The 19,861-nt window shown below is 36.7% G+C and overlaps 1 protein-coding gene across 1 annotated transcript; it reads left to right on the top strand.

Moving 5' to 3' along the window:
- The first annotated feature begins 9,300 nt into the window (after positions 1-9,300).
- LOC126975300 (uncharacterized) lies at positions 9,301-18,667 on the top strand. Its single transcript, XM_050823120.1, has one exon. It carries the CDS (start codon positions 9,371-9,373, stop codon positions 14,108-14,110), a length of 4,740 nt encoding a protein of 1,579 aa, XP_050679077.1. The 5' UTR covers positions 9,301-9,370; the 3' UTR covers positions 14,111-18,667.
- The last annotated feature ends 1,194 nt before the right edge of the window (positions 18,668-19,861 follow it).

Genomic DNA, 19,861 nt, shown 5'->3' with positions numbered 1-19,861 from the left:
TTAACGTCACATACGTTCGTCAAATATTTATAATTACGAAAGATATTTAACGATCGTTAAATATGAAGCGTTGTTTCATTGTATACAAACGTGATTGTTAATGTTATTCGGGCGCCAGTAAAAACCAGTAGTGTTTAAAACGAGTATACAAGCATCAACTTGTCTATTTTTGATAATAATTGACATTCCTTTTATTAAGCGTACCTGTATACCTACTGCGTGCAATGAAAGTACCAGTTTTTTTTAAATTGTTATTGAATTTACTGTTCGTTTTGAAGGAAGTGTTTTTATGTTTTTGTTATGTTAAAATGGATACCTTTACTCAAAAATACGTATGTACGTACCTAATGATATTATATTCTTTGTAAAAGTATTCTCCGTTTTGCTAATGAAGCACTAGTTCATTTCACGAGGTATTTATTTACATAGAACGAGCTGTTAACTTTACAAGCGACGAGAAAATTAGTTTTCAGAACCTTATAGAAAAATACAAGGGTGTTTTTTATTTAAATAAAAAACAGAAATACATAAATAATCAAATCAGTTATTAAAAATAAACAATATTATTATATTTTTAAGTATTTATTGCGTGAAGTAAACTAATATAAGTAAGTACTTAAAAATGAATATTTATCTATCAATCAAGATCACACATGCCTACTGCAAAGTATTTGAAACATTCAGTTAAAAATGTTAAATAATCTGCAATAATATAATCTACTAGCTGACCCGACAGACGTTGTTCTGTTCATAATAAAAAAAACTCTTGCGAGTGGAATTTCGTAAAATCCGTTCTTAGCAGACATCTACTCAGCGAAAGGAATATTCCGTGGAGGATCTTGCGTGGAATCTTTCGAGAGTTCTGACGCACTAAGTAACGCGAGCCGCTTTTTGCTCTTCACAGAGCAAATGCAGTATCCATCGGGAAAACAACTTTTTTACACCTAATTGTTCATGCAAGATTATTTGTATTGGACTCATGCCAATGTCTAAGGTTGCCTGAATTTCGCGTTATGTCACATGTTGATCTTTCTCAATCAGCTTACGCACAGCATCAACGGTTTCTTTGGTGACTGCAGTTTTTGGACGTCATTGACGGGGATCATCACTGAGCTTGACACGTCCACGTTGAAATTCAGAAAACCAGCGATAAATTGTGTTGGATGGGGCTTCATCACCAAATGCAGAAATCATCCGGTCAACACTGTTTTTTGTTAAAACACTTCGAAAGTCACAATAAATCATCGCTCTAGAATTTTCTCGAGTCAATTCCATTTTTCAACGACTAAACAAGTTTGAAAAGACCTTGTGACAAGACCGAGAATGTTTTTTTAAATAAATAAATGGTATTCGATTTTTAAAACCAAGGAGTTTTCAATTAAAAAGATTTTAATGAACAGTGTAAATATTCCATTCCCGATACTTTTAGTGCAGCCCTCGTATATATAAATTACGTGACACGTTGTTTGTTCGCGATGGACTCCTAAACTAATGAACGGATTTTGATGGGGATTACTTCATGGAGTGCAGTTTGGTCCAGCTTGAGAGAAAGGATAGTTTTATTTCGATTTAGAACCCATAGTTATTTTTATTTTCAATATTTGTTTTGTATGTACATATGTATTTTCTATGAGAGAATTGAGTGACGCACAGTTTGACAGTTCTGCTGTGAAACAATTTCATTATAACAACAGGGAGCATTTTTTACGAAATATTTTTTTATGTTTTGAAATATTATTGGCAAATTCCTATAAAACAGTATTTTTTTTTACTATCTACAGAACAACGTCTGTCGAGTCAGCTAGTATATAATATATAGAATTATAGCATGTAAAAAAGAAAGTGACGTTAACCGCTTGTGTAGGCATCGGTTACACACAGTAATCGTTATTATTTTACGTACGTCAAAGCTAATAGTTTGACCAACAACGCATTTTATGGTATAAAGGCCGTTTTCCACCAAAGCTGAGAGGAGAGGAGATTAGCCGCGAAGCGGTCAGGTTATTTCCACCAAAGCGTAGAGATGTGAGCTATGAGAGCTTGAAATCAGTCAACTTGATATCTACGAAAGGAAGTCGTCATGTCGTTACAACGTACTGTCTAAACGTAACGTCTGGTACGTCTCGTGCCAGAGTTTGGCGAGTCAACATGTCCTGAGGATGCCTCGTGTAGAGGCGAAACACGTGTCGAATTGTTTAAAGACAAATATTGGCGGAATGAACACTAAAGAAAACTTAAAATATCTGGACATCAACAACAACAAACATTTTATTACCGAATATATTATGTTAATGTAATTCTATAAGAATATTTTTGGAGCCTCCTCATTTTTTTGAGTTAATACTTGGCTAAACTACTTACGGCCGTTCCCAATATTCAGTCTATCTCTTACTTGAGATAAAAATCGTAACTATCGTTGACTATTCTGTCCCAATAAACTTATCGACGGTAACTCACCTTATCCGTACACGCTGTCTGTCAATAGGACGACGTATAGCTTACCAGCGATAGAAGTTTGTATGGAAATTGCAGTTGCGTGAATTGGCAATATAAGGCGATAAGAATGACTTATCGGGTATATTGGGACAGCTTCTGATTATCGACAGCTAATTACTGATAGTAGAAGGTAGTTATTTATCTCTATCTTTAGATAGTATATTGGGAACGGCCGTAAGCCGGTTAAAAATACGGATAGAACCAAGTGTGCGAGATGCGGGGAGAAGGTGTGGGAAAAGGGGCGACGTGCGTCCCGGCTACAAACATCTCACATCTCCGCCCTGCTGCGCTGACTCGCTCGCGGCACTAAATCAAAGGAAAAAGAGACATCTCTCCTTTCTGCTTGATCCATTTTCACCGAAGCTGAGTGGAGAGGAGGTGTGGAAATAAGTAAATCTGATTAGTTATCAAAACACATGTCCTTTCCTCTCCGCTTTGGTGGAAACCGTACCTAACGATAGTTAGCGCCATAATAATTAACAATAATAATATTAATAAATTTGTTTATTTCTTTTACAAAAAGTGCTTAAAAACTAGGGACAGGTGTCTCCCGTTAAGCTTATCGCCTGTGTTGGGAGTCACCGCTCTTTAACCTTTATTTATAACAAACAAAATTATATTATACTTAAGAGTTATGTATACATTTAAAAGTTAACTAATAAAAATATAACTAACCTTTATTTACTACACGCAAAATTACACAAATTAAATATGTACTTTAAAGCTATTATCGACAGTACCGGGTCTGTATTCGTAGCGTGAAACGACAGGCCCTTAATAGTTTTTGTATTTATGTGATTGTGGCAGCGCGTATAGACGATTAATCTCACCAGACAGTTTTATTGCTATCTTATGAATAAGAACGTATCTGTTTTCGTCTGCGGACTTGGCGATAATGTCATCAAACAGAAAAATTTGCATTATGCATTTGACATAATAAAATGTAGACACTCGTTTACATAAAGCATAAATTAATATTTAATTGGGGTCGGCTGCGTACATACGTTTCCGGATTCGATTTTCCTACATCGTTTTACGCACCCGGGCTTACAAATGCACTGTTTTCATGTATGTAGTAGCGGACTGGGATAGAATGCAGCTATCACTAATCTATTTAATCAATGAAAAGTACGATTGAACGGATATCCGGTATCCCGCCTATCTAGCGTAAATGTAATATCCGGATACCAGATAATTAATGAGTATCCGGCTAACAATCGGGAGATTTTTATTTAAAAATTTGTGGTACACTTTATTTTTCTTTTTTTATAGATGAGGAGGACCAAAGAGGATGTAAATACTATTATGGTCTGCTTAAGTATTAATTCAAATTTATTTTAGTATGAAACGTGCAGTTATTTGACATAATTTTGAAATAGTAGTAATTACAGTACGGCGATTGTCGACGAAGTATAATCCGACTAAGTTTGAAAGCGAACAGTTACGAGGAAGTGTAATCCGGCTAAGTTTGAAGACAGTTGCTTAACGGCCGTGTTCCATAACGTCTCTCTAGTTACGGATACATTGCTGTCATCGTTTAATAACAAGATCTTATCTATCCATAGTTATGTCCAATATAGTTACACTCCAATGCTTTATGTCGATAGGTTATTTAAATGTAAGTAAGCGTAAAAGGATAGATTTATCTACCTCTAGTAAAGCAATGGATAGATAGGTTATTGACAACGGCCGTAAAACGTAGTGAATAACGGCTATCTCCGCGTTTTATAAGATTATAGCCGTCATCTGTCAATCTATCAATGACTGCACGTTTCATACAATCGAGTGAATCGCTTTTTTCTTAGAGAGTTTCGCTAGGGTGGAAGAGAACGAACAAGTGAAATATTAACTTAACATATAACCAGTGGGTGGCTGCTTTGCACAGGATGCCGGCTAGATTATGGGTACCACAACGGCGCCTATTTCTACCGTGAAGCAGTAATGTGCAGGCATTACTGTGTTTCGGTCTGAAGGGCGCCGTAGCTAGTGAAATTACTGGGCAAATCTGACTTAATTAACATCTTGTCTCAAGGTGACGAGCGCAGTTGTAGTGCTACTCAGAATTTTTGGGGTTTTTAAGAATCCTGAGCGGCACTGCATTGTAATGGGCAGGGCATGTCAATTACCTTCAGATGAACGTCCTGCTTGTCTCGTCCCTTATTTACATTAATAAAAAAATAAACATAATACATCAATAATAACGTTCACATAGTGATGCTCAGTTAAAAAAACATGCTATATAATAATAATCGACAAAAGAAAAAAACAACTTTCTATGATGTTAAAAACTTATAATTAACTAGCTGACCCAGCAAACGTTGTATTGCCGATATTAAAATCGCGATACAAAAGTAACTGTTGATCGTAGATGGGTGAAAATTTGAAGTTGTATGTATTTTTTTATGCTGACTCATAATAAATTTAAAAAAAAAAGTCAAAAAAATAAAAATTCGTGTGGACCACCCTTAACATTTAGGGGGATGAAAAATAGATGTTGTCCGATTCTCAGACCTACCCAATATGCACTCAAAATTTCATGAGAATCGGTCAAGCCGTTTCGGAGGAGTTCAAAGTTTAACACCATGACACGAGAATTTTATATATTAGAGAAGATATAAACTAAAACAAAATAAAGATTGAAGTTGGGATGACCTTTGAACGAAATTGAAAGATATTGCGATCGTATGTACCTATGTTTTGTAAGAAGCATTTTGTTTAACCCAAATCTATACATATAAATAATATTGGAGTGTGTGTTTGTAATATTGAAATAACCGTTTTTTACTACATGTATATATAATATATATACGGTACATACACCAAATAACATTTTCTAAAATTTTTGTCTGTCTGTTTGTTCCGGCTAATCTGATGTTATAAGGAGTAACTAGTAACTTAGGATACGTTTATTTTAGAAAACTAAAGTAATGTTGCAATGGCCAGGAATCGGTCAAACTCTAAAAATAATTTATATGGCAAAACAATGTTTACCGTTCCCTCAACCCAACCCTCAGGTTGTGGATCAAGTTAATTTCCAAATATGCAAATATTGGGGTTGAGCAGGTTCTCAACTGTAAAGTAGATCCTGTAGATGGAGCCACAACTTGAGAGTTGAACAAGACATACCAGAATTTACGACCCATGGGCCATGCAGTACGAACGATTGACTCAGTTGGAAATAGCGCTCGGACGGAGCTCGATTGGTCGTGGGTTCGAGTTTCGCATCATAACCAATTTAATTTATATAATTGTAAATTGTCTATTTCAGCCGCCAGGATGTCGTCAGACATTGACATCGAAGAACACGATGTTTTGGACCACCCTTCGATGAAACGGATATACCAGGGCATCACAGGTGCCCTGGACACAGTTCAGTTCCATGAAGTCCAAGTGATCAAGACTGAAGTGGAGTCTGACGACGACATGGAAGGTATCCTTTTCCTGACAATTTCATCAGAGTCCCTGTGAAATCCGTAGGAGAACCAAAGTCACCGAGATAGCACAAATGATTGCGAAACTGAGGTGGCAGTGGGCAGGGCACATAATTCGCACAGGTGGCTGTTGGGGCAGTAAAGGCCTCGAATGGTGACCACGTACCTGGTCAAGATCGCCGGAGGAGAATAGCGCAGGACCGATCATCGTGGTGATTTTTGGGGGAGGCTTTTGTCCAGCAATTGACGTCTTGCGGCTGATTATGATGACGGTGATTTATATTCCTATGACTGTACGATGTGTAATAAGTGTTGCTTGTGATTAACCACCATTGGTTCCAATTACACAATTAAAAATACTAAGAGTAATAAATGTCTGCAGATATCAGCGACGGCCGGTATAACTGGCATCACGGAGGAACACCTGGGGCTCCTGGTGGCTCTGGACATGCCGCTGTTTGTGGTGGTGAACAAGTGCGAGCTGGTCACCGCGACCGCGATGCAGCATCTGATGAAGAACCTTGCCCATCTGTTAGCAGCTCACCGAAAGGTAAAGATGAATATACTCTTATGTTAATAATTGCAGATATAGAATGCCGTATGGTGGAAAATTTGAAGTTTTAGTATTAAAATTTGAAATTTCATGCGCTCAGATGGTTTTTGGGGCAGTAAAGTCCTCGAATGGTGACCACTTACCTGGTCAAGATCCCCGGAATACATTGGATGAGGACAGCGCAAGACCGATCATCGTGGAGATCTATGGGGGAGGCCTTTGTCCAGTAGTGGACGTCTTCCGGCTAGACTTAGTGGGAGAGTGTCTCAACCAATATCATGATTGTGTTAAGGTTACGATTTGTAAAGCTGCTTCAGTACAGTTCAAAGCAGCCCTGTTTCACTGCGCCAATGCGGTCTTTTGGGATAGCCACTGTTAACTTAAACAGGTACAGTCAATAGTATTTACAAACTATCCATATGAAAGAAGAAGAAAGAAAGAAAGAAAAATCATTTATTCTGCAACTTAAACCTAGTATACAAGTAGACTTATTTATTAATTTACATCAACATGCAGAATTGGAGTTCACCTCAGTATAATACTGATCATACCCACAGGTGATATGATCAGCGCTGGACTGCCGAAGAACCTCAGGTGTTCTAGCGGATTGTTGGATATGCACAATGGCCTGTTTATAAAAATTTACGCACCCGTTTTTTTATCTATCATTATTTTTACAGCGTCTATCACTTTGTTGGATGTTGGATGAGATACATGCGTTTTAGCCCAACAACGAGTTCTAGCCGCGATTGGTGTACCCTTAAGAGGAAACACTGCAGATCAAGGCATTTTTTTTAAGATTTACGAATTCTAAAATAACACACCGTCGCGCTAACGCGAGCGAGATATTTATTAGTGCGATAAAAACACCTGAAGATCCGGCTCAAAATCGCAGGTGTAAACTTGGGAAATTTCGTTTACTTTTCCGGCAATTCCTCCTCAAATATTTACGAAATTCCAATTATAACGAAATTTTGGAAACGAATGTGAAGGAAATATTCTGTGTCCGGACTGTCTTGATTGTTTCGCATGTTTTTTTATGAATTAAGGAGGACAAACGGCTAACCTGATGTAAAATGATCACCGCCGCCCACATTCCTTTGGAGCACCAGAGGAATCACAGGAGGATTGCCGGCCTTTAGGGAAGGTGTACGCGCATTTTTTTAAAGGAACCCATGTCGTATCGTCCCGGAAATACCGCACAAGGAAGCTCATTCCACAGTTTTGTAGTAGGTGGAAGAAAGTTCCTTGAAAACCGCACTGTGGAGGACCGCCACACATCCAGATGGTAGGGATGATATCCTAATTTGTTATTGTCGGATGTGTATGTACTAGGTCTCTGTTTTATTAAGCCGTTTTAAGCACATTTTCAAGTACTCTAGCACTTACAAAAATATCAGAAAAGCAAAACAGAATGACACAGAAAATGCTGATATTGAAGGTATTTGAAAATAGTTTTGATCTAGGATTCTAAAGCAAGAATGACAATAGTCGAGAATGTCCGATGGCCATGTTTCCACTTGACAGACAAATAATTAAGTTTCACATTTATGGCGTTGCGATATTTCTGTATTTCTTTGTAAATCTTACTTGATGATGTAAAAGCAATGCTAATTTAAACCATCTTTGCTACGATCATCAAAGAGTATGTAAATACTACGTAGAGGCGGGACTGCATAAGTAAAAATTGAAATTTAGTTTAGTATGAAACGTGCAGACATTTGACATAAGTTTGAAATAGTAGTAATTAAAGTATTTCGATTGGCGACGAAGTATAATCCGGCTAAGTTTGAAAGCGAACTACTGTTCGCTACTGCTTTACAAGTCTCCGTGTTTTACAAGATTATAGCCGTCACCTGTCAATGACTGCACGTTTCATACAATCGAGCGAATCGCTTTTTTCTTACAGAGTTTCGTTAGGCTTGTGTTCATATGTAAAGCTGAACTAAACTGAAAGAAAACTGGTTGTACGTTTATATTTAATCGAAGGCAAATAATTTTATTGACTAAAAACTTGTAATAGTGTATGTTGTTATATAGTTTTCTAGTCAAGTGGATATCCTGCAACTGCGAGATTTTATAAATTACTAGTTGACCCAGCAAACGTTGTATTGCCATATAAAGTAATAAGAAAATTAATTATTAAAATTTTTGGGGTATAAAAAATAGATGACGACCGATTCTCAGACTATATAATATTCAGGTTATACAGTTATTTTATAATTATCTAGGCTAATCATTTACGGGTTTGCAAAATGGATGTCATCGGGAAACAGCTGTTATATTTCTGAATGTTGGCCAAGAAGTGCTTAGTATCATTTAGAAAAAAAGATATATAAAATCTAATTAGTTATTTATTTTAAATTATTCTTTCAATTTTATTTCTGAACGACGGGGGACAAAATAGGAAAACAAAAGTTTTGGTTATATTAATTTTTGTCCGAGAATTTTCATATATATTCACCTTTTAAACCTTCCCTGGACTTCCACAAATAATTCAACACCAAAATAAGCCAAATCGATCCAGCCGTTCTCGAGTTTTAGCGAGACTAACGAACAGCAATTCATTTTTATATATATAGATTTCAATTACAATATATGTGAACTGCAACAAAATTTTGAAACGTCTGCTACTCAATGACTTACACGTGTTAGTTAAAAACAATAAAAATAATAATAGAAAACGCACGAGTTATTGAGTGCCGAATATGCATCAATCTGTACACACTGTAAATAAATAAATGTATAATACGATGATTATATAAAAAAATATAAAAGATTTTTATTTTATTGTATGTAATTCTATTTTGTTTCAGATTATACACAATATGCCAATGCGTTTTTGCCAATCAAAATCGAACCGGTTTTCCAAGACACAGAATACAACCACATGACACAAAACAAAATAATACTCGGCTCTAAACCGAAAGCAACGATTTTCAGTGATCCAAAGTTAAAATGCAGTCCGAAAGTACTCTTGACAAACTGGGAGTACATTTTGTACAATAACTCTTGTTATTGCCAGCAGTGTGACATCCTTTTCCCCACTCAAAACACAATTGATGCACACAAGATGTCCGTGCATTCGCTTTTGGTCATGATGCCTGGCAATACTGCTCGCAAGAGTACAACGAAACTGCCCCATTCTAACAAAGCGGTCAAGAGCACAGCGCGATTCGACACTATTAGGCTCTATAAAGCAGTAAAAAGTACTTGCAAACAGAATTTGAAGCACGAAAAACCTAACACAAGAATAGAAATGAGCGAAAATGATGAATCTGATACATCGATACCAGCGGAAATATTTACATGTCCGATATGTTCCTGTGTGTATATAAACAGCAGGAACTTCACAATTCACGCGCAGAGAAATCACCAAACGACGAAGTTGAAACCGTTAGTTGGACCCTACGACCCGCAATGTCGTTTTTGCAAATCCCGATTGTACAACTTCAATAGCTATAATATTCACATGAAGAATCAACACCCAGAGAAATGTGTGCAAGTCCATAGCAATAGCCCAAAGCGTAAACTGCAAGTTAGTTCGGAAAGGAAGCATAAAATAATAAAACTAAATAATGAACCACAACTTAAATCTCCAAAAGTAATGCCAAATAACATAGATGTCCCCGTTCCAATAGGAGTTTTGTTCAAATGTGATAAGTGTTCGCTTCATTTCACGACGGGTTTAGTTGCGTTTTTCCATTCAGTTCACTGCGTCCAATCCCCTGGTGAGTGGAAATGTCCGCAATGTGATCGATTCTTCCGAAAAGTGGACCAAAATATGCACAGAAAACAGCACGAGGTGTCGGAAAGTTTCTCTGTGGTCCCGTACAGCAAAGACCTTCCTCGTAGGGTAGTGTGTCGGTGCCTTAATTGTGGCGTGTGTTATGATGAAAGAAACTTCGCGAAGTATCACGCGGTTGGTTGCGGCCAAGGCCATACAGTGCCATGTCCAACATGTAATTTAAAAATACATGAATCATCAGTAGCTAAACACCTATGTCTTCATGCGAAAAATTTGAGTATTTTTATGGTTGACTACATAACAGCGGAAGTAAATGTAAAACAAGCACGTTTAGTAAATAATGAAATTGCAAAACCAAAAGCCACGCCTAAACCTAAAATTGTGCAGAGCCCTCAAACAGAGGTTAAGAGAGAAAAATTTAAAATATCATTGTACTGCTGCACGAAGTGTGACACATACTTCCGTGTCAGGAAAGAAGTCCATGTGAAGGGACGTTGCTTTAGTATGCAAAAGCGGTTCTGTAAAATATGTGGACTGACATTTAGTATCAAAGGTATGATGACTCACTTGAAGGATCACCAAAAGATGAACGGGCTCAGCCTCAAAGATTTCCGATTTCTAGACCTGAATACATCCGAAGCAATAAAACCGCCGATGCCGAAATATTTGAAATGTCAACAGTGCCACGTAAAGTTCTTCGGTCGACCGGGGCTCAGGGGTCACACGTGTTTTGAAGAGAAATTCAAACGATGTAAAAAATGCAATGAAGAATTTAGCGATTTGGCATACAAGTTGCATCTAGCCTTTCATGACTATAACATGGATGACTTATCAGAAGATATGCCCGAGCTCATGAAAAAATATATATCCATGCAATCATTGTGGAATATAGTCTACCATTGCGTTATTTGCGATATAATTTTAGACAAATACGATACCGTTGTTGAGCATAGTCAGAACCATTTTTGCAATATGGAAAGCTATGGAGTAAATATTATGCATTGTGAGAAATGCGACCTTAACTTCGACGAACCATCGTACAAGAGACACAGAACGTTGCACAAAGAAAGTAATATAAGCAAGACATCGCTAATGATTTTGAATTTTGACTATAACAAGCTACTAACAGATGATTGGCTTGATATGTTCTCAGAGTTGTCTATGGAGCAAAGGCGGCATATACTTGCGAAAAGCATCTACGACATCGAAAGAGGAGTAAGACTGACTTTGATACAGGACGGGCCATCTAATCCAACGTTATATAAATGCAGCACTTGCGAATTATTCGTTGATCCGAGTACTGTACTAGAACACGCTCATAATCGCGACGCGTGCGCAGAAACGACGCAAATCCACCAGTGCTCCATATGCAAAATTCCGTTTTTCAACAAAAGTGCGAAATTAGCACACGAGTTCTACCACAGTGTGGACGATTTCTCCTCGCTTCGGATAGTAAGATTTAACTCCAAAAACGATTATGATATCAACTTTGCACTGAGCAAGGTACCAGCGAAAGATAGTTTGAAATTTATCTGGTGCCAGCAATGTGGTTTGCTGGTTAAGAAGATCGATTACAAAAAGCACTTGTTGAAACACAACAGTGCCAAAATGAAACCTTCATATAAAATACCTAAAAAGGGAAAAATTAGTAACGCGAGCTATGTGTTCTACCAATGCGTGCGTTGCCAAGGTTGTGTATTGCACTTGCATAATATAAACCAACATTCATGTAGGAACTCAGAGCAGTATATCTGCTGCAACATCTGCGGCGTGAAATATCTAAAAAATTTCGCGAAGAGTCACCAGCAAGTACATTTAACTAAACCGAAATTGAGCAGGAGCACCGTGAAGTTTATTAAATTTAAGGACGGACGTGTAATACCGGAGAAACACACAAAGTCAAGTTTTAGTGCATACCAGTGTACCAATTGCGGCACGTGTGTTCATCAAAAAAAGCAGTTGTATTTGCACAGCTGCCAAGACCGCTCACGAACTTGTCAAATATGCAATTTGAAATTTCGTGGACACAAGTACCATAAGACTGTCCATGCGAAGTATCCAGATTTGAAAGTAAAGGATTTAAATATTATACCATTCAACTCGGATAAAAGTGAAACATCAGAAACACCAGAAATAGTACCGAAAAAGAGGTTGGCTCAACCGACGCGTCGGTTGATTGATTACATGTCAGGTAAAGGTACCAGGACACGATTTCAGGGCGATTTAAACAAAATATCCGATAAAAATCGCTTCCGTTGTATCAAGTCAGTAATGTATAAATGTGACTGCAATCTGTTATTTATCAGACGGAGTAGTCTGTTGGTACATATTCCTAATTGCTCCAAAGATAGACTTGGAATAAGATGCGACGTCTGTCACCTGATATTTCATAGATCATCTATAGAAGAGCATAGATTACGACAGAAGTGTAGCGAATCCAAGTTTTATTGTGTATCCACCGTTGAGGTAGGTTGTTCGGATACAGATGATGAAAATAAATGGCTAAAATTATGTAAGGAATGTGGCGTGTACTACTCATCAGAGAGGGGAATCGTTGGCCATTTTGATAACAATCATTTGATTAAACGCTTTAGAGACTGTTCTCCCTGTGATATAAAATTTTCCAGTCTCAGTTACCAGCACCATGTACTTTGGCACCACACAAAAAACAACTACACCGTAAAAGATTTAAATATTGATACGTTTGTGAAACTGTCTGTGCAAAATTTGTGCCAAATGGAAGTCTCGTACGAGGAAGCTGAACTTGATATTAATTCAGACGGCGATGATATAACTATTATAGACGATGCCGATACTACGAACGATTTGGGGGGTGATGAAGTTGAAAAGGTCAGTGTGGAAGAAGAGAATGTCGATGAGAGCGACACCGAAGTAAATGACGATAACAAAATAATTGATATACAAAATAATCACATGGTAGCTGACGCTGAAGCGGATGATGTTTTGTACAAATGCGTTGTGTGTGGCGTGCATTACATGAGTGCTTCAGGTATTACGTACCACATGAACAACGGTAATCATAAAAAGATTTCCCGAGCTAAATGCACGTTATGCAACCTATTTTTTACTAAAAATATCATACCCAAACACCGCATCAAGCATCACAAGAATGACGAACCCAATACTAACTTCGTCGTCAAATTGTCGTCCGAAGTCGTCCCGATCAGATCTATCATTCCACTAAGTTTTGCGAGATGTCTTTTTAAATGTGGTGTATGCGATTTGCATTTCATGTATTCGGCTACGGCAAGGACGCATTTAAAAATTGGCGACCATAACACAAGCAAAGTCTTGTGTAGTGAATGTCAGCTATATTTCACTGAAGAAGTAATTGAGAAGCACAAAGTAAAACATCACATTGACTTCTCATTTACAAGAGATGATTACACAATCAAAGTCATTCATCCAAATGATGCAGCGCATCGAGATGACACAGCGCAAATGGGAGTTGAAACTCTTGGAACTACCCTGAAAACAGATCCTGATAGAACTAGAAAATCTTATGATGACAAAAGGTCTAAATTGAATCCAGCGAACTCTAATCTATTCAAATGCGCAGAATGTGATGTTTATTTCGTCGTAGCTGAAATGTGCTTCGATCATGTTCGTGCGCATACGCCTTTAGATCCGACCGAATATATTGCGTGCAAAATATGTGATTTGCAAATACTCTGCGAGAGCCTCGGCGTGCATATGCGAACTCACAGAGAGAATAGTTTTAATATTGACGAGCTAGTGGTGACCGAATATCGGCCGGCTGCGAACGGTGCTCCGACCTCAGATACTTATCTTGCTGCGGAAAGACTTAAATCAAAACTAATTACTACCACAACTGATTTTGGTAGCGACGAAAAGTATTAAAACTGTAAGTTTAGTTTAAGTTTAACAGAAGCTTAGTTGTAAACATATTGTCTACTTAAATCAATGAAGATACCTTGAAACTTGCATGTGACTATAACTTCTCGATAAATTCAAGGTAATGTTTATTGTTAACGAATTACTTCAGATGAATAATAGATTAAAAGTACATCTTTAATCTGTGACAGAATTACAGCTGGATAAAATTTCCTCAAATTTTTGAAACCCTTTTCATTTGATGATGAATTATTTTAATGATTTTTCGAATACTCTTGTTTTACTATAACACAATTTGTATTAGATCAATATTGGTCTATGTATTTTACTCTGAACTTGTTAACTTACTCACGTTTTTCTAGTTGATTTTATAAAAATTTTAGAGGTACCCTCTTAAAATGAATGCATAATGTGGAAGTTACTTTTTGTTAAATACTATTATTTTTTGATTGTGTCTAGTGTCTAGTTTGTAGATGTAACACGAATGTGGATTGCTGATTTATGTCATTACGTATATGTTTTAATAATAATATGAATAAAATTCAAGTTATGTGGAATTAACTTCAATGCATAATAGATTTAAATAGATTATTAAGGCAATTGTCGCGAATTGTAAAAATATAACCTCAAATGACGTCACGATTACTGATTTTGTGAGTTTTTGCTCGGGCTAAGCCCCGGAACTAATGTAACTATTTTTAAGATTCGTTTATTTTAATTTCGCAGAATATTGGTAATATGTATATTTATGTTTTGTATATCAGTTAAGATTTTATATCCTAAGTGTCAGTGGTTTGATACACTGTGACACCACAACCACAGAATTATTTAGAGAAATTAGAAGTCGGATGTGCTGAATACTCCCATATAATATAGTCCAGTGAATAAAAAAGTTTTTTGCGTTGCGCTTTGTCTTTTTGCTTGAAAATTGACGAAAAGCCCATGTAAAGGCGTAGGCGTACTTTCAACCCCTAATTCCCTAAGCCCTAAATTTGTCCTCCGAAACTCTTTATTCTATATTCTCTGTATAGTCTAGTCGACAAGTTGAAAATGGTACAAAATAGAGATATTGCTCTTGAAATTATGTGCGATAGCTCGTTGGATCCGGAGTGACGCCTAGAAAAAAGTGCCAAAAGCGTGTATTAGCATACAAAAAATTGCAAAAGTTATAAACAATTAAAGATGAAAAAACAATGGCATTTTGTTTTATGCCAATATTTCATAAACTATTAATATTTAAGAAATTTCAGAAAAAGATTCTGAAAGAGGAGGAAATTTCCTAGGAGGACTAGTAGTTCGAACCAGGAGCCCGCATTTAAAATGTCAAACATGTTTGAACCGGGCTGACTTCCTTACATTACAGTCCATCCCTTATTTTACCTCTCAGGGGTAGTATTTCCGAGGATTCCATGTTTCAATTCCAACTTTCATTTAAATTTTCTCTTTGTAGTTTGGTCTATTATTAGGCTTCTCTCTCAGGCTCGTACGCAGGGTGTTTTTAGATCGTCGCAGAAAAAAGAGTATACAATGATTATAACATAGACATATATATATATATACTTAGACTTTTCTAAGACTTTACTCAAGTAAAACTTAGCTGAGTGTGATAGAACGCGAACTTGACTTTTCTATTGGCCGGTCTTAACTTAAGCTCAGTATAATTTCAGCTGTCAAACAATTATAAAAACGAAATTAAAGATAATGCTAAGATTATACTCAGCTAAGTTTTACGTCAGAAAAGTCTGCGCAAAGTTTAACCCTCCGAAATCGGCAGTGCCCCAGGGAACTAGAATTTTTCCGATACACAAAAACAGAAAGTGCCATACTGCACATTATTCCCTCACCAAGCTCTGACCCTTATTTCGTTTATAAGATGGTTTATTTTGCATGATCTTATAGCTTGTATGGCTTTCAGAAAAATCACTCAAATCATCCTAATTATAAGCAATCTATTGGTGCACGTATAATAATCTTTCCCGGAACGGAAAGGTATCCTCTTTAGATATCAGCCTGCGAATGGAACACTAACAATGGTGTAGATAGTTATATTCCAAAAAAAAAGATAACATTTAAGATTAAAACAACGGGCATACCAGTGAAACTACAATCTTTTCTTATCCAAATTAAAATCGTGCGCATGCGTGTGGTAGGTACCATTGCGTAGAAAATATAAAAAAAGCGTGTCGGGTTTTGATGTAGTGAATTCTGTTTGCGCCATTCAGCTGTTTACTATGCTGTAAATAAGTCACCAATTTGTAGGGCTGGAATAAGTACATTTCGCCACTACAGTTTGCCGACGCGTCGCCTTTTCAATGTCAACTCATTCGCCATTCGTGCGTTTATTCTTTATTTATATATTTGGACACATGGACGAATTAACCACTGTTCCTGTTCACTGAACTGTATAAATACCACAGGACAGGCTGTGCCATATGTTTGACTACAATTTTTTGTGTCTATTTGAAGCGCCACTCGCGAGCGTCCAGAGAACTAATTTTGACGTATAATACAAATGGTTGCGAAGGAACGTACAATACTCTGAAGTATTTTATGCATTTTGAATTAATTGCGTTAATTTCCCGTGTAAATAAAGTACACAATTTTTTTTTGTAAATAGTTTCCCACCATCTATCGATGTTTGCTGAGGTTGTCATCACTAGTTTTAGTAACGCAGACTCTCGCTACATGGCCAACAGAGCCAAAATGGCGAATATCAAACAGGCACAAATGCACTTTGACAGCCGCCAGTCCAGTGGTCCAGTCGAGATCAGTGCACCTGTTACCCCACTGGCTACTTAGCTTAATAGCTTCAGTAACCAAAATGGCGTTGGCAGTAAAACACATGCTATCGAAGTGGAAGGTTGTCACAAGTATGTGCAAATGTGCTGCTTTGTTAGTATAATATTAAACACTCAAATAACCTAAACATTCATTCATTCGAAGATTATTTGGACGTAATTCCAGAAAAACGTTCCAAACCACAATCATGTCGAAATTGAGTTATGAACACAAAACTGGTCACATGATTCATATTAACGGACTGACAAACAATGGCAGCCCTACTGACACTTTAAATGATATCATGACTTAGTAGCTCAACCCACATGTATGGAATACACTAATATTTATTAAAATTTAAACAGCAATTCCTTAAAACGTGATGTTTGTGGCTTCGAACGTTTTTCAGGATCAGCTGTGAACACGTCGAAAAAAGTAGCGCCGAACAGTTGACCTCTATTTTCATCAACGCACAAACACTAACACAAAGTGACACACATGTCGCGAGTGTAAGACGTAGCTTCACAAGCTCACTTAAGTAATAAACCTGGCCTGTCATGCGTTGCCTAATAACAAGAATCTATTTAGCCGTATGAATATCTAAGGATAAGAAAATTATAGATTTCATGCGCTATTGCCATGTTAGCCGATTGTAATTTTACGCCATCCCGCGAAAATTAGTTTATTTCATTCCTCTTTGGTCTCGTATCCAATGGTTAATTCGTCTGAAGTCTGATACTCACACGCATGCAATCAAGGCTCCAAGCACTTCACTGCATTCTATGAAATGGGCGAATAGATTTCATGACGATTGAAAGCAAACGTCAAAACAAGATATCAATGCGCCACTAACCCGTAATAATTCGTATTTGTTTCAGAAGTAAAAAATAAAATTGTTATAAGACACAAATAAAATCTGAAAAACAAAATTTTATGAACGATGCGGGACTCGAACGGTTAGCTGAGTTGGTTAGAGCACCGGCATGGAACGCCGGAGGTCGTGGGTTCGAGTCCCGCATCGTTCATAAAATTTTGTGTATCAAATTTTATTTGTGTATTAATCCTAGAAGTGAGGGTTATCAATTTAAAAAAATGTGGTGAATTTTCGGTAATATAAAGAGATGAATAAATAGAATGGAGTTGCCTTCAGGGCATTAATTCAACGGGACTGGTTGCGTCACCATGGTGTCCGTAAGCTACCAAACTTAGACACCATAGTCATGACGCGTCCTAGCTGGTCGCGCCACCAAACTGACACCAGGTGATTATGTCCGTATAGAGTTGTATGTGTTTATATGGTAGCGGCGACTGGTAACGCCACCATGGTGTCCCGGTGTAATTAGGGCTACTAAAATAAGGGCGAATGCATTTATAATTTATGTCCACTGGTACAATGATCTTGTTTATACAATTTTCATGTTTTAAATGGAACGAATATGATTGTGTCATAGTTAAATTTTAATTGCTCTATATCAGTTATGCCGAGATATGATTTGCTTTGCGTTGCTTTGAAAAAATATTTGCATCACTACATACGTCACGTTAGCCTCTAGCCCGTTTGCCTCTCGCCTGTTTGCCCCTGGTACATAAAAAAAATTAACGCCTCCTAAGAAAGTTCTCAAATAATATAGGTCATCTTTTTTGTTTTTAGGCATTGTAATTACCTGATTTACAATGATTGATTTTATCGATGACAGTAGATGTAAGTTTTGATATAAGTAATAATTTTGCATTTTAAAGCTTTTTTTAAAATGTATTTTTGTAATAATAAATAATTTTAATTTACTGTTGTATTTATTTATTTCGCTTGGTTAATACTTATTTGTTGCCCGTAGGCAATAGTTTACATATTTCTACATATCACAATTCATTCACATTTTAAAAAAGAACTTTCCTCACAAGAATGTGGATTTTGGGAAAACAAAATTCACACAAAACAATTTATATCTTTACAGAAATATACATAAATATAATATAACCACCAGATGTACCAAATTCTATATCTGTAGCCAATCCTGTAATGAAAGAAATGAAAACCAAAATGACAATCAAATTATTTATTTATTTAAAACAGTGCTGAGAACCATAGACTAGGTAAAAAGACCGACATACAAATATTTATTCTGTAAAAAGTAATGTGAAACTCCTGAATAATAACTTTTACAAAGAATAGTGTAATAATTAAAAAAATTGTCGATTATTTTGAAATATATTATGAAAAAACCTATTTTCGGTGTCTCTATTTCATCCATAATTTTTTTATAATCAGATTATAGTATGGCCGAGTTGTGGGCGTGTGCAAAAATATTGTTTTATAATAATGACGTAGGTAGAATAAATAAAGCATTCTGATATCTTTGAATCTTTATAATTTGTCATCTCATTATCATACATATGCCGCCTGAAATATATGGGATATATCATTAAAAAAAAGTATTAGGCTTATATTAGTGGTGGGCGCTTCTGCGTAATCTTATATTTTCAAATCAAAATCACATTACTCGTGAAGGTCAGGGAAATTACACTTATGAATGAAAAAAGATTTCATTTTATATTCACCACCACTATGGACAAGGTTGGCTTAAAAAGAAGAAGTGGCACGAAACTCGTTGCCTCTCTTAAATCAACATTTACAGCTACTTCTCAAACGGAGGCTCGTTTGCACAGAATGCCGGCTAGATTATGGGTACCACAACAGCGCCTTTTTCTGAAGCAGTGTTTTGTAAGCATAACTGTATTTTAGTCTGAAGAGCGCCGTAGCTAGTAAGTAAAATTACTGGGCAAATGAGACTTAACATCCTATGTTTGACACATAAGACGGTGACGAGCGCAATTGTAGTGCCGCCTAGAACTTTTGATTTTTTCAACAATCCTGAGCGGCACTGCATTGTAATGGGCAGGGCGTATCAATTACCATCAGCTGAACGTCCTGCTTGTCTTGTCCCTCACTGTCATAAAAAATGGTTGAAGTAAGATAAT

This window comes from Leptidea sinapis, chromosome 2, assembly GCF_905404315.1.
Source record: "Leptidea sinapis chromosome 2, ilLepSina1.1, whole genome shotgun sequence".
Lineage (NCBI taxonomy): Eukaryota > Metazoa > Arthropoda > Insecta > Lepidoptera > Pieridae > Leptidea > Leptidea sinapis.
The sequence above is the reverse complement of the archived record's forward strand: the minus strand, read 5'-3'. Positions and strand labels throughout refer to the sequence as shown.